A 14,110-nucleotide genomic window follows, 5' to 3' on the forward strand; every position below is an offset into this window, starting at 1 on the left:
TCAGCCGGTAGTTTCTACAGCACTAGTGTGACTTAATGTGATCGCTCTGCTTTTTAATGAGCAGGTAAGTTCTTGTGTGAGACTCAGGGCCCCAGGAGAGCACACCTTAAGGCAGGAATAATGAAGGAGTGTACAGCTATTGTCTCTGCCCTCTTAATCTTTGGAGTTGACTTACTTCAACAGTGAACTCAGTTTCGACAGCTTCACTTCGCCCAGGGAAGAAAAAGCCTTAATGCAGCTATAAATTTTATATGACACCACCATCCAAACCATCCTGGAGCATGATACAGATCGGGGGAAATCCAGATACATCAGGGTTATTTTATCCAGTCACTTTATGCCAAGGACACCCACACTCCTGTTTCTCTGGAAACTACCAGCCCTCTTTCCTCTTTCCTCCAGAGCACCCCCATTACTTTAGCTGACCTATATCTTTGACCCATGTCTATCTCAGGGTCTCAACAGATCACCTTGCAAAGGAGACTGAACGCTTCACATTGGGATTCTATTGCCCTTCAGTACTTTGTACTGAACATTGTACGCCGGTGAAGTCATTCAAACCTGCCTTGTCTTAGGAGCTGACTTTTGGCCACTTCCAGAGTTCCCCTCAGAACCATACAGCTCACACAGGGTAGAAACTAAATTCGGAACCCCAAATGCGAAAGTTCTTAGTTGGGCACGTGTGCTCACTTAACCCAGAGAAAAGGGTGAACGGAGAACCAGAAATATTTTTAAACTGGTTTATTTTTTACTTATATACCTTCACGCATGGGAACAATTGTAAATGGCATATTATGCCATTTATTTGTTTGTTGATCTTGTAGTGCCCAAAGTGCAATTCGAGACCTTACACACACTAGGAGAAGTGCTTGACCACTGCTGGACTCTACCCCTCAACCCCCAGCTCTCCTGTAAACCTACATGTCATTGCTATTTTATGTGGTGGCGAAAGAGGTAGAGAGTCAGTTTAGAGTAGGGAAGTATCCAGCTTCGAAGGAGAGAGCTCTTCCTTCAATTCCGGCTTTGGTTTTAACTTACTGAATATGCATGTGGAAGCAGATGAGCAAAATTATAAAACCCATGCACACAATTCCTTGGGTACACGAGTGTGAGTCACAATGCATGATGGGATTTTCTATATTATGTGAACAAATTGTACTTTTCAAGACTAAAAGTGGTCATGCCTTCAATAACCACAGAGCTGGGTTATTGAAATGATGAAATGAGAATTTACTCAGTGTTTAGTCCAAATGATTGGTCCAGTTGAATTCAATGCCAGTGTATGTTGGTTCACACTGCTTATTATTGTTATTATTATTATTATTATTATTATTATTATTAATTTTAGAGAAGCTGTAAGGATTTATCTTTCTAGGTTTTGATTAGATGTCCTCATGTTTTATACACTCTTGGGGATCAAGCATGGTTTAATCTGAAAAAAAAAAACATGAGAATACAAATATAAGAAGACAAGCCAAATCCCTTTCACATGCAGCTGTTTTGTTTGTTGTTTGTTTAATTCTCTAGTTCTCTTTCTGTGTTCCAATACTTACTGCTCCTGGCTCGTATGTAACATTCTCTACAATGGAAACATACAGTTTAGACCATTTAGAATGGTAAAACTTGAATAGCTATCCAAATGTCTAAGCTCAACCTGAAGTTAGACTTGCATCAGCCTCTTGGTTCCCAGCCTCTGCTATTGCTCATTTCTTAATAGGAATATAGAAATATTGAAAATATTTTGCTGTGACTACTCATTTATCCTAAGGTGCTTTCTTCTCTTTAAAATTTTCTTTTCTTGTTTTTTTCCCCCTTTTTCTTTTTTAAAATTCTTTCTTTTCACACCTCTGTCCATTTTGTTTTGCATATGAGACCATCTCTGTGAAGAAAAGACCCCTTCGGTCTTGCCATCAGGTTGGGTCAAGTTCTACTTCCTGTAGAAGTCTACCACATCACTGCATCTCCCATGAAGTGGGACTCTGGGCAGGGAATGACTGTCCCACTTAAAGTGTTCTTGGAGACCTACCGACTCGGTAGGGACTCTTTGAAAGGGCAGTGTTTAAAAGCAGTAGTGTTACATTATGTTTGAGGTCCTGTTTAATACTACAGTCTTGCCGGCTCTTCACAAATAGATTGGTCATTTAAAGGGTGAAGAGTGCTGTGGTCTTCACAAACGATAAACCCGATTCAAAAATGTGAACTGCCACACTTCCAGTGTTCAAACCCCTCTGAAGCTCATCCTCCCATTTCTGGGGATTGCCTGGTGTTTATATGGCACCAACCACAAGGCTGATGCCTCTCGTCTTCCTTAACTACTGTACAGACTGAAGTAAATATGTGAGAAACTTCAAGTGTGCCTGTCTCCAAGACATGAGGACAAAGAAATAGGTGTCAGAGACCCTGGGCTCCAAAATAATCCATAAGGTTTGGGGATTGTTGTAATCCAAATGTTTCTTTATTCGCCAAATGAAAAGGCTACAAGAGATGGTTTTAAAGTTTTACCACGCTCCTGAAATTTGATGGGAATAGGGAAACCACACACAAACACACACACACACACACACACACACACACACACACACACACTGCTCTTGCCTTCCAATCCTTTTCCCTCCCCACTGTCTCTCTTTCTCACTTCCCCCACCTCCCTCCCTTTATCCCCATCTTTTTCTTCCTCTCACTAACAGACAGTGAATACGGCCTCTAATATATCCGCACCAACCTTCATCACCATTTCCCAAATCAAGGAAGTTGTTCACAAGATAAATGTTCTGCTTTGATTATTTCAAATATGGAAATAACCACAGACTTAGAGTACCCATCACCTCTTAAAGAATGAGATACATCTTCCATTTATTGTCATCCCACACCTTCACAGACTTGCTTCTAAACACTTAACATTTAGGATACGATTCTGAATTATGTGCTTCATTACATTCCTAAAGAATATAATAAAGGCAGCCAAGGAAGAAAGCACCTTGAGGTAAGGGATGGGGATACCAGTGTAATGGTGCTGGCTAAGCCTGAGATTTTAGTTTTCTCCAAGGCAGAAAGCCTACTGGTTCTCCTTCCCTCTAGAACAGCAGAAAACACTTAGAACAAGTTATGTCTGAATTATACATGTAGGTGGAGCACAGAACCGAAATCTATGCCAGAGAAAGCAAGATAAAGATTCATTCGCCTTTACAGTGTTGTATATGTTGATGCTTTAAAACAAGTAACTCTCCGTGTTTGGTTTGCTTCCCTTGAAAGAGAGTGACCCAGTAAGTATTAAAGACACATACACAAGCCTGTTAAAGGCACAATTTTCCAGGATCTGAAAGGTCCCAGAGCTAATCAGGTTTGCAAACTAAAATCTTTGTGGAGTTGGGTCAGAACGCTTTTCCGTAATGTGGGTTTTAAAGAACAAGCAAGCCTCCCAGATCGGGGCCACACAGCAGCAACTAGCGCATTGCTTCTAGATGTCATCTCAGAGGAGGGTTTCAGTTTACATGGGACACCAGCCTCTAAGACCAGGGGAGCAAGTTTACTTTTAACAAGTCAGAGTGATAATCGTGATCTTGTGCCCTTTCGTTAATGGTATGAATTTTATTTCTCAATGGGCTTTTGTAAATGGAATAGTGGTTTAAGACTTGGCTAATTTGGGAGGCTCCCTCTCCCCCCTACTTCTCTTTGAGAGATCTGTTTTCTCAGACTATAAAATGTAGGGAGATCTTTAAAAAAAACAAAACAAAACAAAAAAACCCTCCTTGTCTTCAGTAGATTTTAGATATACCCAGGTCACATCATAGCTCTTCAGATGTAAGAATGCAACAGAAATACCTGATAAAGCTCTGTTACCTTCAAGGTTAATGGCGGCCTTCCCTCCACTGGGAGGACCACCCGAGTTGGAATGAGAAAGCCTTCCTGTGTTTCATGGTCCTGTAATTCATTACTGGGTAAACTGTGGACTTTAAGCTGCTTCCAACGATGAGCTCAAATGAGGCTCTCTCGCAGAGGACCGTGAGCCTTTACAACTCACTGTATATAGCCAGGCATTTCTTCAAAGTTTAGGAGACAAGTCCAGTATACCGGAACAATTTTGCCGTGATTCAGCTGCCTGTGGGACCAGACCAACTTGATGGGAACCTTTGCCTTAAGCAAAGTGCCTTCTATCCTGTTAGGTATGACAAGACATTTTTTGAGTATCTTTTTTGGGGGGTGGGCACTTTCAGGTACCTAGATGTCCCCTCAAAGCTAAGCTTACCTCTCCTTTTCTGAGGAAATCCTATTAAGGCTTCCAGGGACAGGCCTTAAAGCTAGGATGTCAGAGAAGAAAGGTCTTGGACCTAAGCTTTATAGAATTAGACACCTTCATCCATGCAGTGGACAATCTGGAAGGGTTTTGTGGGTTTCTGGATGGCTCCACAATTTTAAGGTTTCACTTACCTTAAAATTCATGCTCTCATGACCAAAGGTCAGGCAGTGCTCTAACTTTGACCATAAAGGAATCCTTGGTTGGCCCTGAACAAAGCCAGAAGTGATGGACAGGACCCAAATCTTATAGATAGCTAAAGTTCCTAATAGCTACTGAAATTTCTGTTAGTTTTCAGAAATGAGGTAAGTCAGTGGCTGTAGTAACAGACCCCTCTCGAGCACTGGTAAGAAGGGAGCAGGAGTCTTGGAATTCAAACAGAGCTGGGTTCGAGTCTCAGGTCTGCCACTCATTGGTGTGATGTATGACCTAACTCACCTAGGATTTAATTGCTCATCTACAAAGTGAAATAATGATGTTCCTGTTAGAAGGATGCTGTAAGGATTAAAGTAACATGTGTACCTAACTGAAATCAGAGATGCTTAATTAAATCAGAGATGATGTTATAATCATATAAAGTTTGTGCTAATTACAGACCTGGATTAACCTATGGCTGGATACCTATGCCAGCTACCTATCTGCAGATTCTGTCCGTCTGTCTGTCTGTCTGTCTGTCTCTCTCTCTCTATTCAATAACTTGAAGGGGAAGGAAGGTTTCATTTGTCACCACAGGCTCTTATTTCATTTTAGTATTATGGTATTAGGATCCACTAACTATTCAATCAGTTATTCACTAACTAGCAAAACTAAATTGCAAAACAAGTTGTCCTGATTCGGTCTGCCTCCATTTTCGCAGAAGGGTCTTGGAATGTTTCTTCTATACAAAAATATGTTCTTAGCTTTTCTTTTTCTTTTTTCCTTCAGAAAAGTATAAGCTTTTTTTTCTTTTTAAAGTGGTTATTTTGTGTATATGAGCACACTGTTGTTCTCTTCAGACACACCAGAAGAGGGCATCGGATCCCACTACAGATGGTTGTGAGCCAGCATGTGGTTGCTGGGAATTGAACTCAGGACCTCTGAAAGAGCAGACAGTGCTCTTAACCATTGAGCCATCTCTCCAATCCCAAACTTGTGCTTCTTATAGAAGGTAGATGGTGTGTGTGTGTGTGTACATCAGTTGTATTGATGCACTTAGGGTCTAGAGTGAGGGCAACTAAGGCTAATTAGTTATTTTATGAATGTTAAAATTGGAATAAAATAGAAATAAATAATACCAGAAAAAATATCTATGCAGTATAGCAATGAAGCAAATTCAAGAGGAAATGGATTCATGTCAAATTCATGTTGTGTGCGGAATTATTGTTAATAATGCCAATCTTTAATTAAAATTATTTTTCTGTAGCTGTGGTTTAATTCTCTGTGATTGGTGATTTTTGCTGGTGTTTTTTTCTTCCTCTCTCTATCCCTTCCCCCCAACCCCCTCCCTCCCTCCCTCCCTCCCTCTATTATTCTTCCTACTTTAGGCTGAATGATTGACAGGTAGTTGTTTTGGGCATAGAACAGGAAATTAGTCATTCAGAAGTTGGCAGATGTTGTTTCATATTAAAGTGTTTATATATCATTTTTTACATTCAGACTTGTTTTCCATAGTAATGCAGAGAGAACTGTTTTATTACTTAAAATTAATATGTCCATATTAATTTTTCTAACTGGTTGATAAAAGTCTTGACTACTGAGGGAATGTTTGTTCTGTAAAATATTAATTTGCATAAATTATGGGATGTGGGAATATTTCTTTTGTATAATCAGAAACAAGTTTGAAATGGATTTAACAAAAGCATATTCATGAATTTCAGAGGGGGTCGCTCCATGGGAGTCTTTTATGGTGAGGGGTTGCGTAGATACCTCTATAGCATGCAGCAAACAGTGAGAAACAGTGAGAAAGCAGTCGCTGGAAAAACACAGGACATGAAGTGTACAAGAGAAAGAGATTGCTAAGACATTCTTGATAGCTCATGTGAAGTCCAGAACATTCTAACTGGGAATGTATTCCTTGGTGCAGTAAATCATGCCAGGCAGGAGACTACATGGCTTTTCCCTTTTTTATTTCCCTTTTCCTTTTGCAGAAAGCAGAGACCATTGGAGAAAAACGGCCAAGAGGCAGACCTCGGAAATGGGTGAGTAAGGAGATATAATTTCCATGCTTAACAGGAAAAGAGTGTCTTTAAAAAAAAAAAAAAAACTAAATGAAAACAATAGAGGGCTTTTCCCACCCATGGATCTTGTGAATTGGTAACTTCTGACTTGATGACTCCTAAGACCGAGATGCAGAACCTATAACTCCTTACCATGTGGTTCCAGAATTTCCAGCTTGTTTCTCCTTCCTTGCTTCTCTTTCCACATCAAAGGAGTCTTCACTCTCCCTCAAAGAGTAACAAAGAGCTGATTTGTTTACGGGTTGGGTAGCTCAAGTTAAAGGTGTTATGAACCCTCAGAAGCTGACCACGATGCTGATAACGTTCAGAAGAAAACCTGTATGAGATCATTGTTTTTCAAAAACGTTTTTCTCCTTCTGGTTTCCTCTCCGGCTCTTCTTTTGGACTAGGCTTATTTTCTAGGTGATCTGGATGTTCTTTAGCAGGTCGGCGTCTTCAAGAAACAGGTGTCGGTGTCCTTTCCAGTGTTGCCAGGGAACCTTAATTATTCTGCATAGGGACAAGAGGCGAACGGGCGCCAAGCACCTTACCCACCTTCTCCTGGAATGTCGGTTCCCACTGGCGTCTCCAAGGCAAAGGAAGCTGTTTCTCTAGAAGGTGGCTGGCTCCTCTGGCCCCAGCCAGTCTGCCTTGCTCCTTTGCTCCCCTCCCCCAAAGCATTTCCCCAGTTCGTGCCTGCCCTCCCTTGTAACGTTCCTTCCTGCCCCTCTGAGCCCTGTGTTTTCCCGGTTAGTTTGCTGGTCCGTTCTCCCCCTGTTCTGCATGGCTTTCTATTTATACATTGGTGTTGTCTTTCATTTAATTTATTCATCTTGTATTTCCCCCCCTCTGCTCCCACATTTGTTAGGATTAGATTTCTTAGCACAAGGAAGCGGGGATGATGTTTAGATTAAAAACATCTCAGTGCTACAGTGTAACCTTAAAGTGAATACATTTTATTTAGACTGTTTCCCAAGAAGTGAATTCTCTCCAAATCTTATCTCCAGGGCTATCCTTCAGTCTAAAGCCTATTGCCTTAAACAATAGCCTCCTCGGCTGCCTCTTCCTTCCACAAATGCTCAGGACTTAGAAAATCTTTACTCCACTTTGGACCCGCTCCCCTCCCCCCCCCCCATTCCCCCTCATCTCTATGCCTAACCTCTGAAATATGTAAAGCAATTGCTTTCAATGTCATTCACACTAAGCCTTTAAATATTTGAGGACAATTTACACAACTCATTTGTTCTCTTTTCTAGTATGACTCGAATCCTTCCGCCCCACCCACCTCCCGCATAAAGGAACATTCTTACTCATTGCTGAGTTAGGTCTGGTCTTTAAATGCTCTGAAAATTACTCCCCAGTGCTAAGCATCATATTCTAGGAACAGGTTCTGTAGGTGGTGGCTTTATTACCTCTTGTGTACATATACCTTGTGTACAGTACCTATTGTTGTTTAATCAACTTCCCTGGAACATGCTAGTGTGAACATGCTATTTTGTCATGCTTTCCCGTTCTTTGGGTGGAGAGCATGGACAGGCTAGAGCAGAAAAGCTCTACGTGGAGAGGTCAGAAGCTGCTGCTAAGAGAACTCTAGCCCTTAGCAATGCCTCTAAAGCTCCCGGCCTAGAACGGGGAAGCTTCTAAACTTGAGGTCCAGTTATCTGATTGGTTGGAAGCTGTTCATATCCTCAAGTGTCCCCCAGGCAGCTCTCACTGTAGTCTGATGGTCTCTCTCTAGTCTGATGGTGTCAGCCTTCTTATCTGCACTCATGGTTCGATTACTGGGAAGGAGCTACAAACTTGCTCCTAGAAATCAGAAGGTACCACTGCTGTTCACCTGTAGCCAGCACAGTGCTGACACATTGCTAGGGCATACAGGCTATGTGCAGGCTTCCCTGTTGCTCCCTGAGCAGCCGGACTCTGAATGCACACCCAGTCCTGCAGATGACACAACAAGAAAGACCTGTATACTTTCTCAAAGATCTTTGAAGTCAAGATTAGTAAGACTAAAATGAAATAAGCTGTACGCAGATACAGAGGAAATTAGGCAAATACCTTCTAGCAAGTAACCCCCACCAAACTCCTCCCCTCCCTGCTTTTCATACCCACCCCCTTTGGACTGTGCTTTAAAGTTCTTGAGTTAGCCTCCGCTTAGCATGGTCTTAGTCATGTCTGCTTTTCTGTGAAACATTCTGTGGCTCCAGGACTGGTTGGTGGATGGTGGATGGATTCTAACCTACCCTGGTGCTTCAGAGCCCCTCCCTTTGTGCCTCACAAAGCTGTTTCTAACAAATACAGAGCAGTTAAAGGGTCTGTATGATTTTCCCCCTTCTTTTTGTTTTCTTTTCTCTTCTCTTCTCTTCTCTTCTCTTCTCTTCTCTTCTCTTCCTTCCTTCCTTCCTTCCTTCCTTCCTTCCTTCCTTCCTTCCTTCCTTCCTTCCTTCCTTCCTTCCTTCCTTTCTTTCTTTCTTTCTTTCTTTCTTTCTTTCTTCCTTTTTTTTTTTTTTTTTTTTTTTTAGTATAGAATAGAGTTTATTACTCAGGGCATGGGGAGGGAAGTTGAGAGGGCAGTAGAGACAGAAAGGCAGAGAGAGAGTACAGACCAACCATGAGAAGATGGAGGGAGGGAGGAGGGAGGGGGAGGGGGATAGGGGAGAGAGAGATTGAGTAAGAGACAAGAGAACAGAGCATGAGCGAGAAGTCAAGAGAGCTATTTTTTTTCCCTTAAGGGGTTCTTGTTTATTTGGAGGGTAACTGGACTGAAGATATCTGATCTTCATGCTGGGTAGGAAGTGCTTCGAAGCATCAGCCATGGTGGCCTTGGCTTCCTGACAACAGCTGTGTGATACCCCTCCCCCCACTCCCATTGACTTACCTGGTCTCTCTCTCTCTCTCTCTCTCTCTCTCTCTCTCTCTCTCTCTCTCTGGCTGGGAGAATGGAAAGTTTTTTGTGGTGCATGGTAGCAATTCCCTGATCTGATCTTGGAAGAAGAGTCCCTTCACTTAGGAGAGGAAATCAAAGGAAATGGTATTATTTTTTCTAGACAACGTGTTTCCTCTTTGCTTTTGTATCTTCTGCTGGTGACTGGTGCAATCAGTCACTGCGAGGCCTTCGGTTCAGTGGGCATTATTTGCTGGGAAGTTTGTATGGAGAAATAAATCACTGCGTTTTCCATAGGAAGTGGGCTTGTATTTTATGTAGGGGTGATTCCTTCCAACAGCTGCATTCACTGATATCCTTGAGTTGGATATGCAGCTTTGAACTGACTGGATTTACTTGGTATTTGGCTTAGAGGCCAGATTGTTCCCTTTATTCTTATAGGTTTTGTTTTAAAGATCTTTTGCTTTATCAAAGAAAAAGTCCTATGAATTTTTTTTTTAAACGAGAAGTTTATTTACACAACAAGATGCTTGACTGGAAGGGAGTTCAGGGATCCATTCTTTTTCCAGTGTAGTTTACCCATACTCAAGGCAGATCGCCCTGCTTGTAACATTTACAAGCAGGAAAGTTACAAAATTGCCTTTGGTTTCTGCAATGGTAAGTGAAAAACATTAAAATTCTCCAAGCGAACAAGGTAGGCAGGGAGTTTCATGTTGTTGAGTTTTTTGTTTTTTTTGTTTGTTTGGTTTTTTTAATTGAATCAATTAGAGCAAAACAGCTCACTGGATTATTACGATCTCGGAGCATGGTGGGTGTGTCACCAGTAGAGAAAGGGAATATTTTCACAGAACTCTGTGACTCCCCCCAGACCATCTCCAACTGATGGTGACCGAAGCAGAGCATTTGTCATTTAGTTAAAGAAAGAACAGCGTGCTCGTGCACACATACTCCAGTTGTGTTGTGCATAACTCAGGAATTCAGAAGAGGAAAGGAGAGTTTAGTATACTGTAGTGGTCAGGATGGGGCAGAGCTAGCCTGAGGATTTCTAATTGAGGATGTATTCTTGTCAACAACAAAATTCGGGAGAAATGTAGCAGCTTCCCATTTCCAGTAGATCCCCTCCCCCACCCCCATCTGCTGCTGGAACACACCAATTGCATCTTCAACCTCCATTTCTGACTCTGTCTCTGTGTGTATGTGTCTCTCTCTCTCTGTGTGTGTGTGTGTGTGTGTGTGATTGACTGTTGCCCATCAATCTGAACCCTCACCTGCCTCCCTGACAGACCAGCCTGTTCACCCCAGCCTTTCATTACTTTAATGGCACTGTTTGCTTCTTAAATTGCACGACAAAATGCCCTGCCCATCCTGTTCAAATTAATATGACCGTTGTTCTCAGCCTTGACTCCTTCCTTGGGTTTTTTACTAATCATGACAAGCGGTGGAGCCTTCTCAGCTGCCACTTCATAAATTTGGCCTCAGATATGCACCCCGTCTTATTAATCTTACAGACCTATATAACCTGGCTGGAAAAGAGCATTCAGTGTAACAGGGTTCAGTAGTTGGGTATTTAATCAAGAGTTGGTTCACCAAAAATGGGTAAATCTGAAGAGAGCCTGGCATTAGCCCTGTCCCTTAGAAAGGATAAGGGACTGGGGAGTCCAGTGATCCTATGAGCATCTTAGAGACGATTAGGAGGACCACTGCTGTCTATCGCTTCCTTTGGTCAGTTCCCCTGCTGGTATGATAGATTTCAGATCTATTATTTCCATAGGAGCTTTCTGGATTTTCAATCTCTATCTATGTAAGTAAGAGGTCAGACATAAAAAGAGGGGAGAGAACAGAGCCCCCGTTTCCTTCACAGCCAAGGGCCAAGGAGCAGGATTTGGAGGAGCTTAACGAGGTGTTAAGTGTGACCTCTAACCTTTACCAAGCGCCACGCCTTGGGAGTTGGACTGGGCCTTCCGCACACATTTTCTCACTTAACACTCACACGAATTCTGAGAATCCTACCTTTTCCAGAGGAGAAATGGAGCCTTGTGGTGATCACATAATTTGCTCAAGTTAGTTGAGTGGTGGGTCAAAATTTGAACCCCAAGCCCCCAAATCTGTAGATGTGGGACTCAAGCTCAGGGGCACAAGGAAATAGTAAAGATGTTCTCTTCACTCAGGAAGCGTGCCATCCAGATGTTTCTTAGGAAGGCCACCAGGGCTTCTGGGAGAAGAGAAGCAAGGGCCAGACACAAGGAATAAGAGGACGAAGACTAGCAGTGCCTTTACCTGGTTTGTTTTTAGGACATTTTCAGGAAAGAAAAATACACCTTAACAGAAACTTACGCTTAATTTTTTTCAAAAGGAAAAAAAAATTTACTCTGGAGGTCATGAAACTGACCCAGAAACTGACCCAAGGACCAGGTGCCGGCTTTAGAGGGTCACTAGAAAGTCACTAACAGTTCCAGCTGTTTCCTTGGCTGCTGATAGTCTTTATTTGGCAGTGGGGCGTGTGCAGGATGTTAAGTTAAAAATATACATTTCCACTTCGCCTCCTTCCAGGGGCACTGCTTTTATTAAAAAGGACTTTCGGCACACAGGAAAGTGATGTCATTTCGTGTGTTAGTCATACATTTGAAGAGTCTAGATCGACAAGAAAGGGGGTTTTTGTCTTTCCTGCTCGGTAGCTGTCTAGAAACATAAGAGATGATTTGAGGACCTAGCAGGCGATGCTCAGAATAAATTTGGATCTCACCACACCAATGGAAACTATTTTCTTTCAAGGATTCTAAGCACCCATGTGCTGAAGAACCTGGGACTCTACTTGAAAGAAAAGCATTAGGTCTCTATTTCCATTTCTTTACTGTCCAGGTGTATGCTTCCTTTTGAAAAACCTGTGTAGCCATTGCAGCTTTAACACTTGCCTTTACACTGAAAATATAACTTGAGTGTTTAGGAGTTATCCAGTAATTCAGAATGCAGACAATTTTAAGGTTGTATGGGAGAGGGGACAAAAAAACCTTGAAACAACCTTGATATAAAACTTTTTTTTTGAAGTTAGCTAAATGGAATTGGTAAAAATAAGATCATTTATTTTTCCTTAAAAACTTTCAATAATAACATGCTTTTAAAAACCAGAAGAAATTTCAAACCACCCAGCTGTTGCACAAGAATATTCCATGTCTTGCCAGTAGATATGTTTGACGTTTTCTGCCACTCTACCTAAAATATCGAGATGGAATGAGCCAAATGTCTGTCAACAGACGAGTGGATAATGAAATTGTGCCGCACTTAACAAGATGGAATATTACTCACTCGTGAAGAAAGATGAAGTTGTAGAATTTGCAGGAATATGGATGGACTTGTAACCCAGAAATCACACGTTCTCTCTCATATGCAGATCCTAGCCTGGAATGAATACATGTATATGTGAACAGATGAGCGCGTGGGTATAGTCTAAAAGTTTAGAACGAACAAAGAGCAAGCAGTTAGGTAGCAAAAACGGAGGGGATGTGGGCCAGAGAGCTTCCGAGTCACAAGAGAGCTTCCGAGTCATGAAGAACATCCGGGTCACGGCAGAGCATCCCAGTCACGAGACAGCATCCGAGTGACGAGAGAGCATCCAAAGCTAATATTTTAATATCATTTCAACTTGGTCATCGGTTTTTTTTTTTTCTTTTGTGTCAGAGAAACAATTGCAGTTGATAATAAGGTGTGAGGGCCCCCAGGGAAACTCCATGGCTTCAGCATGTCCATTCTGCCAATATGGATGCTCACTGAGAGATGGACAGGGTTTGAAAGACGGCCAGTGTCTCTTAGAGTGGCACCCTTAATCTATCTAGCTGTGTTATCTTCTATTTCCAAGTTCAGTACAATAAAAGTGATCTTTAAAACACACACACACACACACACACACACACAGAGAGAGAGAGAGAGAGAGAGAGAGAGAGAGAGCGAGAGAGCGAGAGCTGTGCCATCAGTAAGGCCAATAGATTTCTCTATGTACTTGGCAGTTATAATTATAGTAGGAAGGTTAAGTGACTGGGCATGGTGGCCCAGGCTTTAATCCCCAGCAAGGAAGCTGGGAATTTAATCCCAGTTTGGGAAGCAAGGGTAGGCGGAGCTCTGTGAGTTTCAGGCCAGCCTGAGCTACATAGTGAGAGGCTATCTCAAGAGGAAAAGAAGTGTCATGTTGATTCTAATTATATACTATGATAGCTTTCACTGTTTTATACAGAGCCCTGTCTAACACACACACACACACACAATTTCAACTTTCCATAGCATTAAATCAAGCCTCCCTTCTCTACTCCAGTGTGATGAAGGACCTCTGCACTTTGGTCTAAATTCTTTTGGGCAGGTTGCCTCATTTTATTCATGCATTTTCTCATACTCAAGGACCCTAAAGAAACATTGTCTATGTGGAATGAGTGCTATGCACTGGTAGCTGTAAGACATAGAATGCCCTGTTTTCACAGCCAGTTCTGTCAGCCAGGGGCTGATGATGGAGCCTTCGGGCGCCGCCTCTACTGTGTCATCCCTCTTTGGCCATCTCCCTATTAGCAGCACAACCGGATGGAGCAAGAAGAGGAGTGAACTGTGGGAAACGGCTTGGTGGGAAGAAGCCTGGGACATCGTGTCCAACAGAAGGTCTTTGGATTAGCTGAGTGTACTGTGTCCCAGACACTGTCAGCAGGAAGAGCTGAATGTAGCCATGACAGTGAAGGCTGCTTCTCTCACACAGCATTTATC

At 42.3% G+C, this 14,110-nt stretch overlaps 1 protein-coding gene across 1 annotated transcript in view; it reads left to right on the forward strand.

Annotated features, from left to right (window-relative positions):
- Positions 1–14,110, forward strand: part of Hmga2 (high mobility group AT-hook 2) — a 107,963-nt gene that overhangs the window by 6,744 nt on the left and 87,109 nt on the right. Inside the window, exon 3 of the mRNA XM_052166027.1 lies at positions 6,421–6,471. Within this exon, the coding sequence (XP_052021987.1) occupies positions 6,421–6,471 (51 nt within the window). The remainder of the gene's footprint in view (positions 1–6,420; positions 6,472–14,110) is intronic.

This window comes from Apodemus sylvaticus, chromosome 20 (genome assembly GCF_947179515.1).
Source record: "Apodemus sylvaticus chromosome 20, mApoSyl1.1, whole genome shotgun sequence".
NCBI lineage: Eukaryota > Metazoa > Chordata > Mammalia > Rodentia > Muridae > Apodemus > Apodemus sylvaticus.